Genomic DNA, 24,845 nt, shown 5'->3' with positions numbered 1-24,845 from the left:
TCCTGCCAGTTGGGTTGGTGATGGATTGTCTGAGTTGAAGTGGTGGTACTGTACCTTGTGTCTGGAGATCAGCTTGAATCTGTTCTGCAGTTGTCCGAGGTCCTTCCTCCATCATTTGAACAATCTTTCTGCATCTTTATGTTGCAATCTTTAAGCAGGTTTTCTAGCGTCCTCTTCCAGGGAGGTTGGCGACAGCACCGTGGCCTTAAACGTCTTGATAACATTGCGCACGGTGGACACAGGAACATCAAGGTCTGGAGATGGACTTGTTGCTCTTCTCTCTGACCTCCTCAGACAATTCTCTCTTTGAATGAGTGATGAGGCATCTGTCACTCACCTGCTTGAAATCCAATTATTTCTTGCAACTTCTAAAAAGGTTCCAGTGATATTGTTCGGACCATTTCTGTGTGGAATATACTCGGCTTCAGTATTTTTTTATATTTCAGCTTTTTTGTTACATGTTTATGAATTCCAGGTCCAGAGCTGAGAGCTATGACTCTCTCTCTCTCTCTCTCTCTCTCTCTCTCTCTCTCTCTCTCTCTCTCTCTCTCTCTCTCTCTCTCTGTCTACTTTCTCATTTTCTCTCGCTCTCTCTGCCATTTTATTTATTTTTCATAATAGTTAGCTGTCAGCATCTGGCGACTTTCTGGTCCTGAGACTGTCTAGTACGCAGATTCGTATTTTATATTCTCTGAGGGGACAGTATGGATCACCATATATTTGGTAAACACACACACAAACTGCACACACCCTCGTATGTCCCTTGACAGTCATGGCTGAAAGATGTTGGCAACAGGTGTGCAGTTGGGATGCTATTCTGACAGTGCTGGCAGATACACACACACACACACACACACACACGTACATACACAGTGCGAGGAGAAACTGTGGAAATAAATAAATAAGCTAAGATACTGTGTGAGAGCTGGTGACAGGAAGCCGGTCTCGCAGGGCGGTGTGCTCCACTGCAGCTAATTAACCCCGGGAAATAATTGCAACAATATGCAAATGCTGTTTAGATAATTCACTACACTGCCATGCCAGGTAGTCAGTCACTCTGTTGCCTGCCACTGAGGGTGGAGGCAAATATTGTGTGTTGTTGTGTGTTAGGTTGGGTGATGGAGTCAGGAGCATGGGGAGACTAATTTGCCACCATTAAGACATCAGCTATGCAATATGAGTCTTTTAATTATTTGTATTGAAAGTATATAGATAAATATAAAACGCTCCTCTTTTCTCTTCATTATGTAAGTTATCACTCATTGACACAATTTGTCTGCAATCAGTTGATGTCAGCAGGATTATTAAGGAAGAAAATATCTCTCTCGCTCACACACACACACACGCACGCACACACACACACACACACACACACACACATAAAGGTGCTATGTACAGAAGCAAACCCTGCCTAATGTCTCCATGTCGGGCATTGTTACTAAAGGGTGGGTGGAGAGGTGGGCAAAACGGGAGACGGAGGAGTGTAAAGGAGAGCAGGTGGGAACAGCGGAGGAGAAAATTAAGGTAGAAGAGAGGGAAGGGGTGAGGGAGGGAGGGGAGGGAGGCAGGCTAATGAAATGGGCATCACAGATGAAGGGTGACATGGCAGAGGAGAGAGGAGGGAGACTTCAAAGGACTTTGATGTCACAGCCTTTCAGACAGACAACTCTGCTTCAGCCAGCATCTCCGTGCATGTAGGATAACACACACACACACACACACACACACACACACACACACACACACACACACTCGGGGCGCACTGATGGCAGAAGGGCAGGGCAGAGCGGAGTTGCCTGCTCTTGCATCACACTCTGTGAATTGAGGTGGGTGCTGACACTACAACCCCCTCATGCTAATCTAGCAGTAAACACAAACACTCTGACAGGTTAATTTACCTCTAGACAAACACGGCAACAAAAACACACAAGCAGCACATCATCAAATAGTGGAAGCAGACACACACTTGCACAAAGATTTGTACACACAGATACACACACGCAAAAACATCTCATCAAATCACAAGCTACCTTACTTTCTATAAAAGGTAAAGTTTCAACCATATTGTATGTAGCGTGTTCGTTCTACGACACCATCTCCTCAATTACCAGCTTTAGAAAAGGGAATGTTGAAGTAATTATCTTTCTTTGAAATGCAAACACATTCATGGAAACTAACAAGAGAGTCTCTTAAGACACCTCCTCTGTCCTTTACCTCATATCCATAATTATTTGTTTTGGAGTCACATGGAACAGTTTGACACTCAATTAACAGATGGGTTTTCATTCTCTGAAGGCCATGTGTTTGTTTGTTTCAAGATATCATTTTTTTTGTGTATATATCTGTATGCTTATTGAAAGGATTGTGTGTGAATAGCGTGTTTGCATCCAGCATTGTGCTATCTTAAATACAGCGTGGTGTTTTAATCTAAGGATACAGGTGTTTCTAGTCGACATAGCTCCATGTGTGGTGCAACCTCGTGTGGGAATGTAGTGTTGATTTCTATTGTGAACCAGACAGTTTGATAGGAAATCAAAGTGTAGAATCAATGTCACAAGTTCATTAATGGATGCCCTTTTCTCGCCTGTACTTTTACTATTGTTCTTTCCAGCCCTGGATAATCGCCTACGTCTCTGGTTAATTAAACATGCCTTCTGGTTGTGTGTGCGTAGACCTGCATGTGTGTGTGTGTGTGATCGTGTGCATGCAGATGAGAGTGAGAACATACGTGAGGGTTTGTGATTGTCCTCGCTGGTGCGAAACTGTGCTGTTTTGTTTATGCATGTGTATACGTCCTCCTTGTTTTTTTTCCTTTGACCTTCCCCTCGTGTCTTCCCATTACGCCTCTACTGGTGTATAGATGGGCCATCGATTCAGCAGCGGGCCACAAATTAAGATTTAAACGTTACGTCACCCAGCCTATTGAGTTTTACATTTAGGGCATTTGCAATATGCAAGACTTATTGATTTACCAAATTATAGAATCCCCTCCGGCCACCACCACTTTTTGTTTCTCTTTCATACCTTTACTTTTTGGCTGGCCCAGAGGTGCAGGTTTTGATGCTGTAGCATTGAATTAAAAGAGTTTGATAACTCTATTGATGCTCCAGTCTTACTGGATGGAGACATACTTGTCTATTTGTAGTTGCACAACTGAGTAAGTTGACAGCCTTCAAGCTCATGTGATTTCCATCAGTGTTTTTTTGTTGGTGATATAACATTAGAGTTTTTGTGTTGCAGGAAAATGGTTCCTCGGAGGAACACGTGCTGTACGTGTGGGACCACTTTGTGTCCAAAGCCGCAGCCAAGAATGTTTTCATCATGGCCCACAGCTACGGAGGGCTGTCTTTCGTTGAGCTGGTGAGTGTTTTAGTTTTCCGCGTTTCCTTTTTACCTCCCACCGACAAAGAGACACACTGAAACAAAATGCACTCCTGTCAGTACAATCACTTACATACATGTTCGTGTTGGAAGAGCTGCATATTCCATATACGCCGTTGTATAAACTCAAATTTAAGTTGGCAACACTTATACAGACGTACATGTCGGTATGCAAATCAACTACATATTGTTGAACACACATATATATGGAAACAAGAAGAGCAGTATTCACACTGGCCACCTCAGGGAGACAGGCACCAGAGTGATAATGTGTAAAACATGGTGGAACGATAAAAAATAAATAGCATTTAGTTTTGAAAAAGTACTGCCTCTGTAAACAACCTGGTTCATCCTTGTCCTTGGGCACTATCCACCGCCTCTACACATCAAGAACAGGAAGAAAACGGGGGGAAGAAGAGGGCTGGATAAAGAAATGTAGTTATGGCAATGCAACAACTGTGTTACTGTTAAACCAGATCTGCTGCAGAGCATGCAGATCTCCCAGCCTTAAGAGAGACAGAGGATAGGTGGAAAGATGGTGGGAGGGAAGTGGATTTGAAGAAATGAATGGTGCACAGGGGAGGGTGAAAGTAAAAGTTCGGCCAGCCTCTTGGCTTTATAACCGCACCCTTCAGCTAAATGGGCCTACAGTGTGTCTTTAGTGGGTTACATGAAGGCTGAGGTCCATTCTTTATTTTTTGGTCTTTGGTTTACTGCGATATCCTTGTGGGACTCTGCATCACATATTGATCATCACTTTCTCGTCTGTTAGTGTTTTAACGACTGGAGTTGCATATTAACAATAGAGCTTCAGGGTGCAGGTCGCTAATACCATCATGGCAAGTTATTTACCAGGTCGGAGTAGCATTTAGGAGTCATGGTTAATGGTGGGGAGGTTTGTTTGTATCCTGGAACTCTGCTACTTGCTGTTTGACTTATCATCTAATCTAAGTCGAATGTGTATACTAGTGACACACCGTATACAGCAACAAAAACATGCACCGCGTAGTTAATGTTGAACAAAAAGGATAAAACCTCACCATGGCTTCGAGCTCTTTCGTGCCGTTTTATTTAAAACAATGTTCTGATCTTAAAATCATTATACAGTAACTTAAAAGGTGCTCCATAAGAAATACAGAGCATATCTACTGCCTCCACACGGCTCTCAACATGGCGAAGGCTGAGCCGGCGGCTCGCAGCTAACAATACCCGATTAGTCATCGTATTTTAAACTATATTAATCCGACCGATAAATCACCTTTAAAACATCTTTGCACACTTCCTCGTATGAATTCCAGCATGCCGTAGCTCTCTGCAGCTTGATAATAGGAAGCAAAAGAAAACCTAAAAGTCTAGTTCAGTTGTATTTGCGGCTTTTGAAATTTCAACAAACACGTGTATGTAGCTATCTTGGCTCAGTGCCAGGCTTGCTGCAGACATGCTGTGCTAGCCGCGTTTAAAATACTCAGGACTTCACTGTCTTAAGCTCTGCTAGCCAACATACGGTGCTAGTTGTGTTTGCAAGCCTCTCTATGATCTGAGAGCTCGGGTACATTGCCAGTTTGCTGGTTTCTTGATCTGAAGGATTTACTGCTAGACTCACTACATCCCATATTATTCAAGACATATCTCTTCTCTTTTCTCAGGAAAGGTGGGAAAGGGGAGGTGGCACTACGAGGATACGGCTAGTGGGGGATTAAAGGTGGGCACTTGTCCCACTGGTGTTTTCAGGAATATTTTCTTTTCTTTCTCTTTCACCTCCTCTTTTTTTTGTTTCGTATTTTGTAATTTTAATTTGGCTGCTAAATATTCATGCAGTGTTTTGTCCGTGACAGCCTCACAATCTCCTGGGCTTTCTGGCTGTGTGACGAAGACTAGCTATTCCCTCTATTTGTCTCTTTCTGTCTCTCTATGTTTCCTTCAGTCAGACTCCCTCTCTGTGTAAAGGACTCAACAAGGTTTTTAACTGCATTCTTTTATGTGATGTCCTTGTCATGTGAAAACCGTCTTTAAATTACTCATGTACAGTATGTGCATATATAAATACATAGCATATAGCAGATGCGGTATGGAGAAGGTAACATCAAAACAGAGACTTGAAACATCACTGTGTTCACTTTAAGTGACAGGGTTTTCGAGTATGCCATTGTCAGGTTTTCCCTTGAGGCCATCCCAGCTTCAGTTGTCTATTAGTGTCGAAACTCCTTCACCTCTTTACAAACTGACACAAACACATATACACATTCATATTCTTTATTAGCCACCCTCGGTTACCCACCCGTACCTATCAGCAACTCATCTACAGAGAGCAGTGTGCCAACTTGTCCAAGCCAATCATGCTGGTTTTGAAGAGAGTTTTTTGTGTTGTTATAATTTATTATTCTGTTTAGGTACATTCAGGCTACTTGCATTTTACAGGAATACCATATAAATATACACATGGAGCCAAGATACATTTCTTACTTTTTATTGCTGTTTTTCTGCACTCCCTCACACATGCATGCACAAACTCATGCACATACATGTGCTCACCGTCTACTTACTTGAGGAGAAAGTGGTCCAGCGGGACGTGGTGGGGAGGTGTGTGTGTGCGCATGAGCCGGCGAGTAGAGAGTGGAGCCTTGCGGGATGAACCGTTTGACACACGAGAAGACCCAGAGAAAACAAGCTGTCTGTGGGTTAATTACTACTCCGCTTTGCAGTTAATAAATACATTTCTGATCAAGCACATCAAAAAGGCACACCATTAATTTCCCCTGCTCGCTCCCCATGCTCCGAAGCATGTTAGCCCCTGTTTGGAGCGCTCAAGTGTTTCATTGCAATTTGATTTATTTTAAAACACTTCACAGTGTGTACTGACTAATTATAGATACATCAAAGAGTAGCTAAATGCCTTTGAATAAGTGCTGCAGGGGGAAAGCTCTTCCTCTGCTTCGCCCCCACCTTTCTCGCCCTTTTCCCCTCTCTATCATTCTTCAACGATCACGGAATCCATCCGTGCTACTTTGTTTGAAACCCAGTATTCCTATATATATATATATATATATATATATATATATATATCATATATCCTTCTTACAGGTTTTAGCATGGCTGTGGACTGTGTCTTTCCATCTCATACACACACAAACTGGCCATGTTCCTCTAGGTTCCCGGTCTGTAGTATCCTTTTTTCACCTCAGGACAAAATCTCACCCCAGAATGAAGTAAGAGAGAGAGAGAGAGAGAGAGAGAGAGAGAGAGAGAGAGAGAGAGTATGGGACCAGGGGGATAGAACCACACAGGAAAAGGGCCCTGCCTCCATCTCTCCCTTGGCTCAGTCTGTCTTTTCATCTTTTTTCATTGCCAGGAGTGCGGGGGGTGGGTGTGTGGCATGGGGGGGTTGGAAGGGGTGGTTGTGATGAGGAAGGGTTGTCGAACCCGCACTAACCTTCCGAGCAAAAAAGGAGCACTCTTATTGGGTAGGACAGGGCAGCATTATATAAGGTCTTATGTAAGAATGCATCTGTTTCCGAGTACACAAATGTGTGGGTGCCAACCAGACAACAAGCCAGCCGCCACAACAGCCCCTCAAGAACATGATTACAGATTGTAAGTGTCCTCTATGAACACGCCACATATATACAGTACATGCTTGCAGGATATCTTCCTTACACTTTCTGTCTCGAGCCATCTGTTTCAATCTACAATGAATATACCTTAGTTCTCTCTCTCTGCTGTCCTTGGATGCATGTGTGTGCAAGTGTGTGTGCTTTGGCCAGGAGTTGGATGTGGGAAGAGATGCTTGAGGTAAGACGGAAAGATATGAAGGATTTCTTCACTCCTTGTGGACTTCATCGCCATACCAGTGTGTGGAGGATGAGAAAGATGAAACACTGCCGGGTGAATCAGTCTAAGTCGGAGAAGTTAGTTTTACATAGCTCGGAGTTTAAAAAGTGATTGAATTTTCCTGATATGGCATCCTCACACTAAATGAGAGGTTTTTATGTGGTATAGAATATAATCAGATTCTCGAGTTGAATTAAAAGAAAGAAAAAGTAGTTACTCTTGTATTTTCTGTCTCTTTTAAGATTTCCTATTCATTTACCACAAGGCAGTTTTCTAAACAATCTCGTTCCCATTTCTCTGTGCACTTTGTTTGCATAGTCGTCCTTAACTTTCTCACTCTTCAATCTGTGTTACTATATGTACTACACCCTTTCACCACACTATTTGCCATTCCAAAATCCACTCTGCTTTATGTCCTGTATTGTGTCCTCATTTTCTTCGTCCTCCTAATTCCTTCTCTCCCTGTCGTGGTGACCGTCAGGGCAGCTGTGGTGCCAACTATGCCCTCTGTGCAGGACTCTGGGTCTGGCAGTGGTCTGTACAGCTTCATGACTGGCATGGTAACAGCCCACTGAACACATGGCGCGGTGCAAACACTTCGGTTTCCAGTCCTCAGCCGTTTTGCAGAATGCCTCTGGAAAATAAAAAAAATGCACATATATAAATATTACAATTCATTATATAAAGTGTTGTTATTGTACCTTATTCTTATTTTTACTTTTACTACTTTAAAGGTTCTCGATACGACATTCAGTACATAAATATAGCAGCAAACAACTATTTATTTACATATTCTAAATGTAAAGACATGGCTACCTGAGCAGAGAATGAAGTTGCTCTTCCTCTGTGTGTGTGTGTGTGTGTTTCATTCTGAGCTTCTAAGTGCTTTGTTTGTACAGCCATTCCGGGCGCTCGTGGGTCAGCTGTCGCCATGTTGAGAGCCGTGGAGAGACACTAGATATGCTCTGAATTTAAAATTGAGCACCTTTAAGCGTCTATACCTGGTATATTTTGACACATTTTTCTTTCTAAATTAATATTTTAAAATGTCATGTAATGTTTATTGTCAACTTCCGTGGTTTTAAAGGAATACATTTATTCATTTTCTCACTGTAATTTAGTTTTCATATTTCTGTATTTAATCCGTCGAAATAGAAAACTAGACATTGTGGTTTCATGTGCTCAGGGGGATTTAAATTAACTTCTGCATCGGAGGTATTTATATGATCAACTGCAGGGAGAAGGGACAAGCGGCCTCTTAGAAGTCCTATCCTCATTGCACAGTTGCTGTCGTTCTATATACAATTTCCTCACTCTTAACAAAGCCCAGCTGATTCTTGGATGGATTGGTGGCTAGCCTGCCAGCAAACACAACACAAAATGTAAAAAAGACACGTTAGAAGTTGTTGGAAGTTGTCTCTTTTGTTGGAAGTTAGCTTTTCCACCCTGCCTCCAGTGTTTGAGCTTTCCTAAACCGGTCCCGGACCAATCTCTACTGAATGCACAGACATCAAATTGATATGATCTTTTGACGGATTCTAACTCCCAGTCACACCGCAAACAAGTTGATTTCCCTAAAATGTTGGAGTATTTCTTTAAACTGTGTCAAACTAAGTTCCACTTTGTATCTATCTGAAATACTCTTCAATGACCGGTGCAACCTTCACCTGAGTTCATCACCACACAAGCAATTTGTTGACAAAATCATCCCAGCTGTGAAGCCGTCCATACACAGGCTCCGCAAATCCCCTCGTCTAATGTTGTATGCACGTCTCGGCCGCCTCCGAAACTCTGAGTGCTAGCCTGTCTATTGCTTCTGGAGGGGATGAAGAGAAGGTTTTTTTTTTTTCTCAAGGTTCTCCATAGCTGGCGGGCTTGCAAGCGGTGCAGTAGTAGTGCAGTTTCCTGTGTGTATGTCTGTCTCTGTGTGCATGTGTGCGTATGTCTATGCCTGCAAGTGGGTTCACACATATTCTATGGGTCTAGTGTATGTATGTGTGTGTGCGCACATATGGATGTGTGCACGCCTGTGTGTGTCAGCCCTAGCCTGGAGAAGCTTGTATCGTCCTGAGCAGAACAGCTTGGTGGAGAGCAGCTATCAGAGCCACGTTAAAGGGAGGAGAGGGTGAGAGGCGATGATAAATGGCTGGGGCACACTAGCAGAAATTAGTGGAGCCGTATGCAAAGCTGTGGCGTTTTGTTTGATGTGAAACAAAAGGACCACCATGACAAAAGTGCCTGCCAGCCTGCACAGCAGGACAGCAGCCCTCAGGACATACACCATCGCCACTGAGAAAGTGTGTATGTGCATTTGCACGTGTGTTGGTACGCACTTGCGTGTGTGTATGTGGCAATGCATGCATATCATGCATGGTGCTGTTTTCCAGTCCTGTCTATATTATGTATATTATCCCTCTCTGTGCTCTGCTCGTAATGACAGACAATGACTAGCCCTTTGTACACCATGATAAGACACGGTTTCTTCCTCAGTACAGCTTCAGCGTATTTGCTCTATTAAGCAGCTGAAATATAGACGTCTAGTTTCTTTGTGAATGAATAGGCATCTTAGAGAGCGGCTCTCGTCTTAACATAGGGATGTAAATTGAACTGTTTAAATGTCACGGCTAGCAAACTGATTTGATTTCAATTGATTGGCTTGTTTCTGGAGAAAAAAAAAGACCTCCCTTGCCAAACCTTTGCTGCGCTGGCTGCCACAGATAGACCAAGGTCTTTCTTTACACCTCAACAACACATTGTAGGGCTTCTGAATTCTTCTATCTGCTGTTATTATGTACAAATGGCCTTCATTTGCCATCCATTTCAAAGCTGTAGTGCTGCATTGTGACTAGAGGCAGATGACGCAGACCAAATTACAGCGGGTTTGCTGTCTGAAAAGGATACTCACACAATAGGCTTTGTGAAGTATTCCCTTCAATACGTCGCCATTATTCTCACCTTTGTTGGTGTTTCTCTCTGTTTCAGGAGCATCTTTGGTTTCTAGATTACATTTGTGGTGTTGGTGAGGAGCAGGGGGTTGGTAATACTTTACTCACCTCTTGTCTCTCTTGTGCTGTTCCTTTAATATCAAGGGGAATTGATTTTGTGTGAGATTCCAATTTTGTTGTTTGTTGTTTGTTTGCTGCATTTTTTTGTTGTCCGTCATTATTAATTCTGTCTTGTTTATATATTATCTGTAAGACAATCAAGGTCTTAGAACATGAACACAACATTTTTGGTTTATTTGTCATAAATTCCTCTTTCAATCATACATAAACTACTTTAATCTTTCAGTCAGTTGTTTTGTAATGTCTCAGTTAAACAAAGGATGCAACACAACATTGTTATAGTTGGCAGGAATCTGTCGTGCTGTTCTGAAATACAGTTTCCTATTTGCTGCGAGTATTTTCCTTCCCTCTGATTTTATTCTTATCAACAAACAAAATGGATTTCAAAAGGATTTACAGTATATCTATAATATCAGGGACTCTGTTTTTACAAAAAAAATGCACGTCCCTTTATTTCTCTTCAGTTTGGTACCATACATACCATCACACCCACAACCAGATAACGTTTCTGTGATCACTTTACTTTCTATATTCAGTCAGGGGATTAGGACAGATGCTCCTGCAGGGCTGTTGGAACACAGAACAGGTAGACTGTCAAGAGAGGTTGTGAGGGAAGTGATTCACCATGTGTTCAGTGTTTTAACCGCTGTTTCCCTGAACTTTGTTTCAGGGGTGCACTTGCAGGTATAGCCAGATAAAACACCAATATGTTACAAAACATTTTTTTCTAGTTTTCCTTAACTTTTGTGGGCCAGGTTTTAGAAAGGTCATCAGAGACTTAGCCAACAACCAAGGGCAATTCAAGGCATAACTTTAATTTCCCCACTACGTAAAAGCCTTGTTGATATACTGTATGAGTCTTGTTTTGATCAAACTCTCCTATAGCGTTCTCAACAGCCCAGAGGCAGACATGGAGCTGTTGCTCAATGCGCTCACTGCATCCCTTCCATACCTCTTGGTTTACATCGTCAGTTGAAGAATCCCTCTTTGTCTTTGACCGCTTTTACACGATCTCCATCTTTCTCCTTCTCTTTTTGTGTCTGATAGTAGTTTGAAAACAGTCATCAGTCTGTGGATCACAATGGTTACCTTGTACTTAAGTAAGTCACGCACTACTTCTGATTGGTCTGCGATAGCTTTTAAACGATCCCAATTTCAGACTCGGCTCTAGTAAATGTCCGCTGTTGGTTTTGAATAGTTTGTGTTATCCTGTCCTCGGTCTGACTCTCGATAGTTTTAAGCAGGTCGAGCATGATCCCACCAGGTCGTCACGGTTACCCACTCTTCTCTTTCGTTCCTCAAAACACACGGACGTTGCCATGGTGACGTAATTGAAAAATCATTACACCTCAAACAAGTATTGTTGAGGTGACTATTCATAAGTCTCCTCTCACCTTTTTTGTCTTGCTGTGAAATCCCATCTGGCCTCAGTGCATCACTGTGCAAACGCTCTCTTTAATCTCCCTCGTCCTGCGCCACCCGCCCCGTACCCTACCCCTTAAACACGGGGTCTTTCCTGCCACTTGGTGATATAAGAAGCCCAGCTAGTTGAAGTTCATTTGAGTTCAGTTAAATCTTGAGGGATTCATCATTACATATTTACTGGCTGAGGCTGATCTTGCTGTAAGGTTCTACCCTCATCCCATTGATCTAGTGCGCATGTTCACTCCCGAGGTTACGGGACGTGCTTCCATTTGCATAAGGCCCTGGGCAAGGTTCTTTGCACCATTGATTGGCCTGTCCATGAGCGCCCCGTGCCTTCTCACATTGATCACTTTGTTTTTTCCTGGAGACAGTGCTACTCAGAGTTCAGCTGCAGCTCCCAAAATATCAGACCTGCCGGAGGAAGAGAGACCAACAGGGAAAGAGGATGAGAGATCACAAGAGAGGGAGAAGCAGGAGTCAGAGGGTGTAGATGGAAAACTTTAGAGCCGATATCTTAATAATTGTGCATACTTTTCCTTTGATTTCTGACATAGCTGAGAAAGTAAACCACAGTTTTAACCTGTCACCCATGTGACTTTACTCCTTTTCTCCTTCTTGTGTTTCCCTGAGCGAGCTGCCTGAGAAGTATACACTGCTTTTACCACACATACATGCACCTAATCAGATTTACAATGAAACACACAGAACACTCCGCACACAGACGGATTTCCACTCATACCTGAATTGCCCCTAAAATTGAACAGCCCTCCCTTCCTGTTTATCCTCACCCTCTGCTTTAACCCAGGTCTGCGTATATCAGAGTGCGTCTTCACTCAGTGAAGATGCTGTTTTGATTTACTCAGCGTTTCCTTGCTCTCTACCATATTTGTATGCTATGCTAAAGTCACTATTATAAAAAGTTTTCCGTATTGTTCTTTTGTCAAGTTTACGACAGACAGACTCATGTTCTTTATGCATCTGCTTTAGTATACTTGTATGCTTCCATATGATATGCACAATAGTTAACCAAAACCAAATTAACTAAAAAATATGGTCTAAAGTCTTCACTCATCACTGATTATTACATGAAGGCTTATGTGTTTGCGGTTTGATTTTTTGCACGTGCCATTGCGTGTTTATCCAGCAAGGCGTCAGTGGCGGCACAAGGCTCAGACTCCCATGATGCACCTCCTCTCTTTGTTCTGCTGTGTGAGAGCAGTGCCCGGCTTTGTCTGCCTCTCTCGTTCCTTTCGGCTCGTTGCCTCAGAGGCAAGGTCTCGCTCTCTCCTGTCTCCTCTGCCTCACACGTCTCTCGCTCTTTCATTCACTCTTTAATACCCATTGGGCACTGCTGTCCACTTGTTTCGCTCCTCTCTCCGTCGTTCGTTGTCTTGTACCTTCCTTCTTAATTCGCAAAACAAAAAGCTCCTTCTCTCGCTCATTTTATTCTTTGCCACTTGCCCATGATTTTAAAAATGCCAAACCACTCCCTGCTACCGTTCTTTTTTTGTGTGTCTCTTGCACTCCTCTGAGCTTCTTTGGTCATCCTCCTACTCTCTCTTACCGTTTATCTGTAAACTTGCCTCTTCTCGTTTTCTTCCTTTTATCTCGTGCCCCGGTGTATGTGGTCTTACGCCTCTTCTTTGCTCTTCCTCTTCGCTTCCGATTCACTCACTTTCATTTTCCCTTCCCTCTCTTAACCTCAACTTCACATCGGCCTTGCTCCTTCATTCTCTGCCGTCTCACTCCGATCCTTCACTTGAGACTGACATCTGTCACATCCACACAGTGTTTTTTTTAAATATTTTGGCATTTTTGACAAACCTCTCTGTCCAAGATCACATTTTTTCCACTGTTTCCTCCTTCTCACAGTCTATTTTATTGAAAAGTATCCTCTGAGGTGTTGTTTATTTATTTTGTGTAAAACCTCTTAATGGTTATCGTAATCTGAAGGTTTTATTTAATATAACCTCAAATGTGGAATTATCTGTCTATGTTTTTTTTGTTTTTTCACCTGAAAATGCCAGATGCTCTCAATTCTTTAAAAAGGTATCCTCATTTGTTTCCTTTTCCAAGTAGATGTCACATTTAGTCACAGTTTCCTCTTTGTCCTTTTGCTCTAACTTGCCTTCATTCTTGCCAATCTCACACACTCGCTGTTCCCACTGTGGTATTTCCATGCATTCACCTGCTGTGTCTGGGTGTGTCAGCTGGTTTACGACCTAGGTCACCTTCACCAGAGAGGGAATACGAGCGGTAGATGTGAGGTTTGAATGTGCTGAAGATGACATGTTGACAGCTCAAATGAATCGCTTGTCACATGTCATTTTATTCCCTTCCCCCTTGCTAATTCGTCCATAAGAACGCATACAATATACAAGAGGAATCTTGAGGACATACGGGGTAGCAAATTGTCACATGGGCATCACTTGAATTCAACACATTCAATTCAGTTTGCTTTTCTATGTCTCTTCCCCCAAGCTTGTGAATGGTCTCATTCTGCAACGAATGTAGGAAGAATAAGTCTTAGGAATTGAAAGGAAAGTGTCGTTTCTGAAAAGCTGCGAGGAGCAGCTAGGCGGATCCTGGTGCAAATGTCAGTGAACTCAGTGACTCTAGGGTTGAAGTTTAAATCCTTTCTCCCGTCTGTTTGTCTCATCTTCTCTCTCCTTCGCTTTTTCCTTCAAACTCTGCATCTCCATCCACACCCACCTCCTTCACTCTCTGCTCTCTGCCTTTCACTGCTTTTAAAGTTCATTGAATGCAGTGTTGGTATTCTGTGGTGTTTTTCGCCTTGCCCCCTTCAAACCCTCAGCACCAGGGTCACAGCATTCTTTTAGGGTGTTAGTAAAGACACTTTCAGTGTCAGTGCATCATCTGCAGACTGTGCCGTTTATTTCCTGCACATATCTCAAGTGTTTAAACGGAAAACAGAACGATGGGATTGGTGGCAAAGGAAAAACAGGCAATTCCACAGTTTCACTGTCACTTCATTTTTTCTCCACTTTAAGCTTGAAACACCCTATATTGGCTATTCAGCTGATCTATACCCAACTATATAGCCTCAGAGACTTATAGGAAGCTGAGTTTGAATCCTTTATGGCAATTCTTTCCATCGATGTGTTTTAGTTATGTACCTGCAGTAAAACATATTTAATTTTTTAAGCCTGGAAAGCTGACAGTGAAAAGAGATGAACTGTTTTATGTGCCATTTTAAGGCTTTATGTGCTGTGAAATACGATGGGGGTTATGAAAGAGCAAAAGGAAGGGAGAGAGAGAGGAAGGGAGAAAGAGAGCGAGCGAGAGACTCCTGGTGTGGAGCAGCCTTTGATGTCTTAGCTGGCTTGGAGCTGAATGTGGAACTCACTGAAGGGTAGGCCTTGTTTCATGGTGGGAATATGAAGCTGGATGTGCTGTCCGAGTAAAAGAAAAAAGAAGAAAAAAACAACATTTCCACAGCTTTTTTTTATTTTTTTAATGCATTCTTGTTTGTGCACAAGTTTTTATCTTTTAAGCATAAGTGTGCATTTTGCTCCAAAGGCTTTTCTGTTGTCCAAGTAAGCTATGGTTTTCATCTCCTCCCGTCATGTCACTCATTAGTTTGTGGTTCATGTTCAGATCACTTACCAGGCCACATTGGGTGGCTCAGTAATTCACAGTCAGCATGTGTGTGTGTGTGTGTCTGATATATATTCTGCTTTCCTATTAGATGGCTTCACACCCGACGATTCCTCTGGACTTCTCTGACATCGGCTTTCATGCATGGCCTGCCTGCCTCTCTCCCTTTCCTTCTCCCCCCTCTCACTTTCTCGCTCTCTCGGCCTCGAACATTAAAAACATCTTGGACGTGGCAAGACATCTTTTAACCCCCTCCGCCGCCAAGCAGCTATTATGTACAATACACCCCTCCACCCCCCCATACTCACTCCCTAACTTCTTATCCCTTGCTCCCTCCATCCCCCTCCTTCCTTCCCCCAGCTTCTTGCTCCCTTCACCTTACTCACCCACTCCCAACCCAGGGCCTTCCACGTGCAGTACCACTTCTCTCATGATTTCAGCCTCTCTTCTTCCTGTATCTGTTTTTCTGGCTTTGGTTGAGGTGATGGTTAGTTGATTTGGTCTGATTTGTCTTTGATGATAACACTAGGGGGCACTGCCTGTCCTTTGTTACCCCTCTCTTTCCCTTAGCAGGCTTTGATGTATGTGTATTTTTGTGTGCATGTGTTGTGTCTGTGTGCCTGTGCATGTGCTCCTGTTTGTGTTTGTATTTTGTTAAAAAGCAGTCCCTTGTCCGTAATGGATGACACAGATCTGCATTCAGACAGGCAGGAAGGCAGGCAGGCAGCAGGTCCCTGGTGGTCACAAGGGCTAGTGCTTTGCACCCGTCTGCACCCCCCTGTCCCCACTCCCACCCCCTGTTTCTGTTTGGTGAACCCTGGGGTGTAAGTTAATGAAAAGGTCTTGGACCACCGAGAGGAACGACAGTCATCTCCCAGACACCTCTGCTCACCTCCGGCCCTCTGAGACCCTTTCTCCATGACAGGCCCCCCTCTCCACTCCTCTCTCCCCACGTCGACCCCCCTTCCCCTGGGTCACAACACGTCGTCTGGCAGTTCGGAGGCCGCCAAACGCAGCTCACCCAGCGTGGCATTAGACAAAGGTAGATAAACTAAAAGAGAGTGTGGGGCTTTTCTTGAGTGGATGAAAATGTATGTGTGTGAGGAAGACACAAAAGGAGAAGGATGTAGATCGGGGACATCGGTTGCATTCGGGTCGGGTCGAGGAAGTGTCGGCCCCAAAATATAGATCAGCTCCAGACGCCAGAGTGGAAAGGATGAGACGTGAGAGGACGCAGACCTTTGTTTCTACTCGGCTGGTCAAGTGCTTGTTGTGACCCTCCACTTCTTTTCTAAACACACAATCCATACTATACAGTCAGTGATCATGGTCACTTCTCTCTTGTATCCTTAAGTCCGCTGATGAATGTGATTGTTTTTGAGGGAAATTCTGAATTATTGATTTGTTTGGGGATTTTTTTTTCTTTTTGTGGTAGGCAGACAGCTGATGAGGGGTGTTTTGATAGTGCTAATTGGCAGCTCCCGTCCATGCAGTGTGTGGTTGGTGGTGGGTTGGGGCTGGGCGAAGTGAAGCGCTGCTATTGTTTAGAGGTGTCAAACCCAACACAGAACAAAGAGGACGGGAGAAATGTGCTGTGCTCGCCTATCAGTGTGCTGAAAGCAGCTTACGTACACACACACACATACACACACGCACACACGTATAAATAAATACAAAAATATATATATATATATATATATATATATAATATGTATACGTGTGTGTGTGTGTGTGTGAATGCACGTGTGTGCCATCCACACAACAGCACATTACCTGGAGTCACACACACCAGCGTTCACTCACGCTGACATGCACTCACACACGCACGCTAACACACACATGCACACTCTTAGGCAAACAACCTGAAAATGACAAGATAATCACCACATTCAAACTTACCTTCAGCTCTGGGTAAATGCCTTTCTCTGAGATAAACTAATAAATATACTGTTTTCTTTTCAAATGTTCTCCACTGAAGGCCCTAATTACCATACGCTGACAAAGACCTGACAGAGGTGTAATAGTTAAAAAGGTAATTTGACTACAAGTAGGAGTTTGGGTGTGGAAAAGGGTCAGTGTGCTTTCCCCCACAGCCCCCCACCCCCACCCGCCTCTCTCTTTAATGGTTTATTCACGCTTTTCGAGGACTTTTTGCATGATTGACTGACAAGGTCTTTTTCCGAAATAGCATCTTCAGTAATGAGAAATAATTGACTCCCTAATCAAAAAAGGGTTCATGGAATCCACAAACCCAACTGTAATCTTCTGTGGCATTTCCAGCAGAATTGACAGTCCTCATAGCTTCAGGCTCTATATACCACTTTGATTTAATTGCTTTTTTTCACAAGATTAATAATATACTTTATACTAAATTGTGTGTGTGTGTGTGTGTGTGTAAATGGCCTGTATGTGCTTGTGTGTTTGTGTATGTGTTTGTGTTCCTCACCCTTCTCTCAGGCTTTGTTTTTAATCAATAATATCACTTGAAAAGCACTTCAACTGGTGTACTACTTTTTGTAGATTTTACATTTAATTCATTAAGGGAATCGTTGTGTTGATTTTATTATGTGCTCAAAAGTATGTTGCTCTGGTTATTGGGCACATTATTTAAATATACTACGGTGTCAAACGCTGCAAAGAATAACAGAAAAAAAACAAAAGTAAATTATTAATATATGGCAGTGTTCTTGTGTTTTATTCAAAATATAGTAAACAACAGCATAATAATGATAATAATCATGATCATATTAATAATAACAATTAATTAGTAAGGGTATTATATATATATATATATATATATATATATATCATTGTGCAGTATCTCTAGGTATTATTATTTATTTATTTATTTATTAAAAAAATCTTTTGTATTTAAAGTTAGAAGGGGAAATGTTTTGCTGTTAAATCTGGCCCATCGGAACATCGTGATACAGTTCAGATACTTGAAATATTTTTTCCTTTTTCTTTACTCTGCCTGTTTAAATGGCTAATTGAATTGCTTTGTATTTCCTTATACCCTACATTAGTATTTTTTTTATCCTTTAGTCTTATGTCTTGATTAATTTGGACATAAAAATAATAATTTAAGTGAGTGTGCCTTGAGAACTGCAAAGTTTTCAAATGATGGGGCAAATTAACTTGTAGCTTCCTCCAGTCTGTCCAATTTGTAATATGGCCTCAACCCCTTCTCCCGCTCTTTCTTTTCTGACTCATCTTTCCTCTCGTTAAAAAGCTGTTTTAAATCATGGCTAGTGGCAATGGGAAGTTAATTTCAAGATTGTTATATATTTCCATTAATTTCAGTTGGCCTTTTATAGTTTTCCCTCTCTCGCTCTGTCCTTCCTTTGAGTAAAGGGGGATCACAGAGCATGTTTTTTTCCTCTTCTTTTTCCCCCCCTTCTCTCTCTTCCTCCCTTGCCCCACAGCGCAGGAGACGAGGAAATATGAAGGAGTAGAGGATGATAACTGAAAGGAGGGACACTCTCTTTGTCACTTTCATTAGCTTTTACCACTTTTACCTCTCCTCCCATTCTTTTTTTACCCCCCTAACTTTTTCTTCCCCCTCAGTTTGTCCATGAGCGACTTCGAGTGGCACTGGAAGTTTAAACAAAACACCTCCCTTTAAAATTCAACTCCTGCTGCCCTGAAGGGACACACACACACACGCACACACACCTGATTTGCCAGTAATGTGTAGCAGCAGGCGCCTCCAGATTTGTTGTTTTTGTTTCATTTTCCTTCTCTTCCTCCTCCCCCATTCACAGCTAAGGTGAAAAACCGTCCACGGAGATATTTGGTAGATTTTGCCATTAGCAGACTCCACCTTTCCAAAACACTTACAGTCGCTGGATTTCATGTGTTGATTTGTGCAGCATGAAAGTGAATTTTTCTACAACAATGATGTATTTTAAAACAAATTTGGCATTTCTTGATAACAACAAGAAAAGTGAAAAAAAAGTCACACAATAGTTCAAATTTAGCTCTACTTAAACCCCCTCACAACTAATTTAGAAGAACTTTCACATCATAGCTTGTTGAAATTTTCTCACTGCACCCCAATTTAGAAAATGTTGGCTTGGGTGGATACCAACTGTGGGCTCAGTTAGTACAAGGAATCAATGTTTATCAGCCCCTAAGGCTGTGTGTGTCTGTGTGTGTCTCAGAAATGGACAGCAGTACCCGATGGATATTTAACACATTAGCTTTGGCAGAGCTGAGAGTGGTGTGAAAACACACTGATTTCCTAAGTGGCAATCATATCAGCCTCGCCGTCAAAGAGGCAGCAGAGAGCAAACATCTGTGTGTGTGTGCGCGCCCCAGAACATGCATGCAAACTGTGCACATCCTATAGACATTGACTCCAGCACTGCTTTACAGTAAACTTTGCCTGTTTAATAGTGTATTTGATTCACCAGGATTAGGTGAGCTAATTTAGCTTTTTTATTTAAATATTGTGCCTTATAATATTTATTTATTTGACTTTATTTAATAGAATCTGTATTCTTTGTCTTAAGTAATTCTTTTGACTGTTTTTCTCTGTGACTTATTTTATCCAACTACAGTTTTCTCAGATGTTCAGGATCGCTTTCTGTCTCTGTTTCTACCTGTGTCTTTCTTTCTGCATCCGGCATTTTCCTTCTGTCAGTTTCTCAGCCTCTGTTGCTGCGTTTGCCTTCTATGCATGCATGTGTCTTTCTCTGTCTGTCAGTGGTAAGCTGTCTCCTCCCTGCCAGGGTTCAGGGAGCCCTTGGTTCTCCTCGATGACAGTATCACCCTGAGTTACGACACAAAGGTCTCAGCCTCCTCCTCCACCCACCCTTGTTAGGCCCGCTCGCTCACTCCCTCCCTCCGTCAATCCCATTCTCCCTCGCCCTATCCATCGTGGTCTCCAGCCGAGAGTCACCCATCCGAAACTATGTTAAAACAGGGTCATCCCCCGGCGTGCACTTAAAAGCTGTCCCTTTAACCTGCTCTGAAATACTTACGGCTATTATTATAGCTTATAAATCATTAAGAAAGTTTAATTATACGAAGATTTCATGGTGGAAATGTGCAAGCTGACACATGGGAAGGGGAATTTAATGGGCCAGCAAGTCCCAGCACCGTGAGGGAAAATATTGAGGTTAGGTTTCTATTTTACAGCATTGCCGGAGGGTTGGGAGACAGGGAGAAAGACAAGAAAAAAGCACTGTTCGAGCGAGAGAGAGGGAGAGAAAAGGCAAGTGGAGATGATGAGGCCGAGTCTGTATTCAATGCGCAAAAGTAACTTTCTCATTTCACTCTGTAGACCAAAGCTGTTAATGTGGCCAGTTGATTTGGGAATGATGAAGACGTTGCCCACCGTACCTTATGCTGGTTTTCTTAACTAAGATATATTCTAATTAACACAAGACTTTAATTAGTCGCCGTGCCGTAATTTCACTTCGTTAAGGAATGCTGCCTAATTATAAATTACCATTTCCGTAATTGCTGTCGCCAAACAATATATGAACATCCCTAACTACTAATGTTACGAAACTTCCACTGTCCACTTTCTTAATTGTGTCAATATCATTTTAATGTGAACATTATAGGGGTATTGTTAATACAGCTCGAGCAACAGCTCCCAGTCTTTTCATTTTGGCAGAAATGTAAATTGATCAAACTGTTGGGAGTTAATCTCATTAACACTTACCACTGTGCAGATGTTAATTAGAAATTAATTGAATTATGTTTGGGTAAATATAGAATATAAAATGATGCTTAACATTTGAGCATCTGTTTGGGTTATTGGGTCTGAATGATTTGAAAAGAGTTGTCTTTCAAGTGAAAACCAATAGGAATGTTTCAGGAACTCATTATCATTTTATAGAATTATATGTCACCAGCAGGAATACAAACATTCATGTAGAAGATCCCTCGGTGAGTTATTCTGATTATTTGGTCAATTGGGCAGAGAGGCATACAGAAGTTTGAAGTATATGACAACATATTATTTTTTTAATACAAACATATGATTGTACATACTCGCATGCACAAACCAACGCCCTCACAAAGTAAAACTCTCACTAAACCTCATCTTGAAGAAACTAAATCCATTTTTTTTAAAGTAAACAACAGTTGCTTTGCTCCAGGCTGCTATTGTTTATGAGCACCCCCATTACCCACAGCCCTGTTCGTCCTCTCCCTCATTCTGCCCCCTCTCTCTCTCTCCTCCATCCTCCCTTCCCGTCTTCCTCTTTCTTGTTTTCCATGCGGGCACAAGCGGGGCGCAGCGCCCGCAGCCGGCAGGTTTCCTGGCACGCCGCTCCTCATCCTCTGCCTTTTGTTTCCACCAGTGGACAACCATTCTCCACTTCTGCTGTGTCAGTAAATATTTATTGGCCTTCCTTTTCCTCACCGCCCCCACTTGTTGGTGTGTTTCTGTCCGCTGTATATATATATGTGTGTGTGTGTGTGCGTGTGTGGTTTGCACGGTTATACACACAGAGATAGAATCCTCCCCAACACGTACACAGACACACACCACCTCCCACTACCCTGCGTCCGGTGCTGTCACTCACACAATTCGGCAATGCCCGCTCCTCACCCTTTCAAATCTCACCCTGTCTCTCCGCCCACCATCCTCCCTGTCTGTCTCTCTCTCACTCTCTCCCTCATCTTCCCTTCATCATGTATGTGGCGAACAGCCGTGACAGGAAAGAGGAAAGAGAGGAGGAAGTTATTGCAGTTTTCTCCTGCTCTCTCCTACTCTACACACTCACCATAACCAGAGTTCAGGCTCTGGAGAGTCAAAGGGGAAAAACCCCTGTAAATGCATGTGACCTCAGTGAGCACACTCCCACAACACTGAAAGGTGCACACACACAAACACACTCCTTCTGGCTCCCTAGGGCCCTGAGGCCTCGTGCTAGAGAGGGCTTCCTTCCTGCGGTTAAGACAAAGGAAGCTGGGGACCGACAGGGGACCTGGGACCGCTGCTTCAAAGCCACAGGAAGCGCTGGTGTTGTCTCTTCCTGTGGAGGGTGTTGGAGCGTGGGGGGCCAGCTGCCTGTGTTTTCACAGCCAGGGACGAACAGGGATATATGTGTGTGTGTGTGTGTGTGTCACGGACAGTGTAGCAACTGAACACGTTGCATTCACACTCCTATCCACCCTCTATGACCTGAGATCAATTGCTAGGAACATAGTCATACACCGGTACTGTAGGAATAAGAGAGATAGCCCACTAACATCATCCCTGTGGTGAATCCCGTGGCCATTGAAAGCCAAATCCAGATGAAGATCGTCAACTTCAGCACTGTTTATCTTTAAGTCTATTGTCCTCATTGATTTATGATGGAAGAAAATCACTGCCAGAGCATCAGTCAGCCTTTATGTTTGGTTTCCCAGCCCTTGCCACTGTCTTTGCTGACTCTTCACATGCTCGCAATGTGTACATGTCTGTGTGTGTTTGTGTTTGCGCTCCTGTTCCAATGTTGGCGTGTAGGGATTTATGGGGGAGTATGTGTTAGTGTGTCTGCGCCATGTGTTTTCCAACTTCCGGATGTGCGCATACATGTTTGTTTGTTTTTTCTGTGTTCGCCCTGGCTTCTCTGATGCTCTCCTCTTAACTCTCTGGCAGCAACAGGACAGTTAATCAATCAAATATTTAAGCAGTGCTTCAGTGCTCAGTGGGTAGTCCTAGATTATCTGCGGCTGTTGGCAGTGCATGCCACATTATAAGCCTCGTCTCTGACTGGCATCGTCACTGGGCACTTTTCCGTCTCTCTCTCTCTCTCTCCTCCTTCCCCTTGGCCTCTGCTCAGTCTTTGCTCACTCCCACTAGCGCGCAACATTTCGTTCTCTTTTTTATTCTCACTCACTTTCTGTCATTCTCTCTCTCTATCTCTTGTTTTCCTTTCTCTTGTTCGCTGCTCTCTATTCGCACTCACTCTCTATGTGTAATTGTGGCTTTTCACATTGACTATCTGACAGTAAGCAAGGCCCCTTAAAGAGCTCTCATCTTTATGTCTTTGGCTGTTTCTCTCTTTTCTCTCGCTCTGCATTCTTTCTAGGGATAAGTCTGCCTGTCTCCCATAGGGGGATCTCCATTGTGGATTACCATTCAGTTTTCTTCCAATTATCTAGTGGCTTTCGCTGCCTTTGACACATAATTATCAAAGGCCTAAATAATTGTCTTTATTATTGCCGGTGTTTAGATGTAGCTTCAGCGGAGCAGTCGCAGGCATGGGAGCGTCACGGGGAGAGGAGAGAAATGAAGTATTTATCTCGACCAGAGATTACCTTAGCATGCTGTTAAATGATGTCTCGTCGCTTATTTCAACTCCTCGTCCAGATAAATAAACATGATTAATATTCCTCCATCTCTCCTTCATACGCATACTCCATGCTCACACATACACACACACACACACACCCATCGCATATCACATTCTTCGTCAGTGGTGAAAATAAGATTATGCTCAACAAAAAGTCTAGGAATTAGCTGGCTTAGTAGCAGGAAGCAGCTTAAAGCTCTAAACACTGTACTCTGCTGAGAGCCATGTGAGGTCAGGTACAAGATACGGGGGTTAGAGACAAGTCTCTCTCTGTGTTGGTGTCTAAGTGGCTCCAAATGTGTGGGGGGTGGCTATTTCAACTTGTGAAAAGCTGGATTTCGTCGAATTTTGCAAACCAGGGGGTCAGAAATCTGTGATGTTTGTGGGTCTCTATAGCAACCTGGCCCTCTGCACAGAAGTCAGAAACTAAATGTTTTTTTGAGGAAGAAACAGTGAGGGAGTGAAAAGAGGGAGAAGGATTTCATAGTTCATACAGAGTTTAAATGTATTTTGGGTGGGGGTGAACTCAAGTCTGCGTCATCAGTTGTGACTCAGCTTTGTTATAACGGTTCACATGTGATGTGTAGGTCCAGTCAAATTAAATCCAAATCCAAAAACAGCATGTCAACAATGGGTTAAGACATTTATTTTACACCTTTTTTGTGACACACTAACATTTTAAATCAAAGTGACTTTGATAATTTTACAGAATATGCCTTATACACCTGTACTATGCAGACGATGGGTGAAGTACATCAAGCTGGTGATGAACATTTCATGAAAGTGCTCGAGTGAGTACGGTTGCCGTCCTTCAAGCTGAGGACTGTGATCTGTGCATCGTTTCCACTTAAGCTTAAGCTTCTGCTTATGTTTTAAAGACGAAAGTGAAAGCCCATTTGCTTTAGGGACGCTATTCTGAAGCTGACCCTGTGATCTGATCTCCCTGTGAAGTCGGCCAAGGGAAAAGATCATTTTCCCCATGGGGATCAATAAAGCATTCATAAGTATTCTTTGTGCTCATCTGCCTCTGTCTGTATCTCATCTGTCTTGCTTTTTCCTCTCATTCCCTCTTTAGTCCTCCTGTTATACTGCTTTTGATAGCCAATCAGCTTCCTCTTATAACGTTCTGCCTTTACGTTCCCATTTTCTTAATTTTTTTTCAAAAGCAAGCCTCCCACGTTCAACCCCCACCTGAACTTTTACTCTGCATATCCAGCTGCTTTAGCGT

The 24,845-nt window shown here is 42.9% G+C and overlaps 1 protein-coding gene across 1 annotated transcript in view; it reads left to right on the top strand.

Annotated features, from left to right (window-relative positions):
• Window positions 1-24,845, top strand: part of arb2a (ARB2 cotranscriptional regulator A) — a 144,013-nt gene that overhangs the window by 65,365 nt on the left and 53,803 nt on the right. Inside the window, exon 8 of the mRNA XM_076104725.1 lies at window positions 3,241-3,360. Within this exon, the coding sequence (XP_075960840.1) occupies window positions 3,241-3,360 (120 nt within the window). The remainder of the gene's footprint in view (window positions 1-3,240; window positions 3,361-24,845) is intronic.

Source organism: Anarhichas minor, unplaced genomic scaffold, assembly GCF_050575085.1.
Source record: "Anarhichas minor isolate MPS153535 unplaced genomic scaffold, ASM5057508v1 ptg000030l, whole genome shotgun sequence".
NCBI lineage: Eukaryota > Metazoa > Chordata > Actinopteri > Perciformes > Anarhichadidae > Anarhichas > Anarhichas minor.
This window is presented reverse-complemented; position numbering and strand designations above follow the sequence as displayed.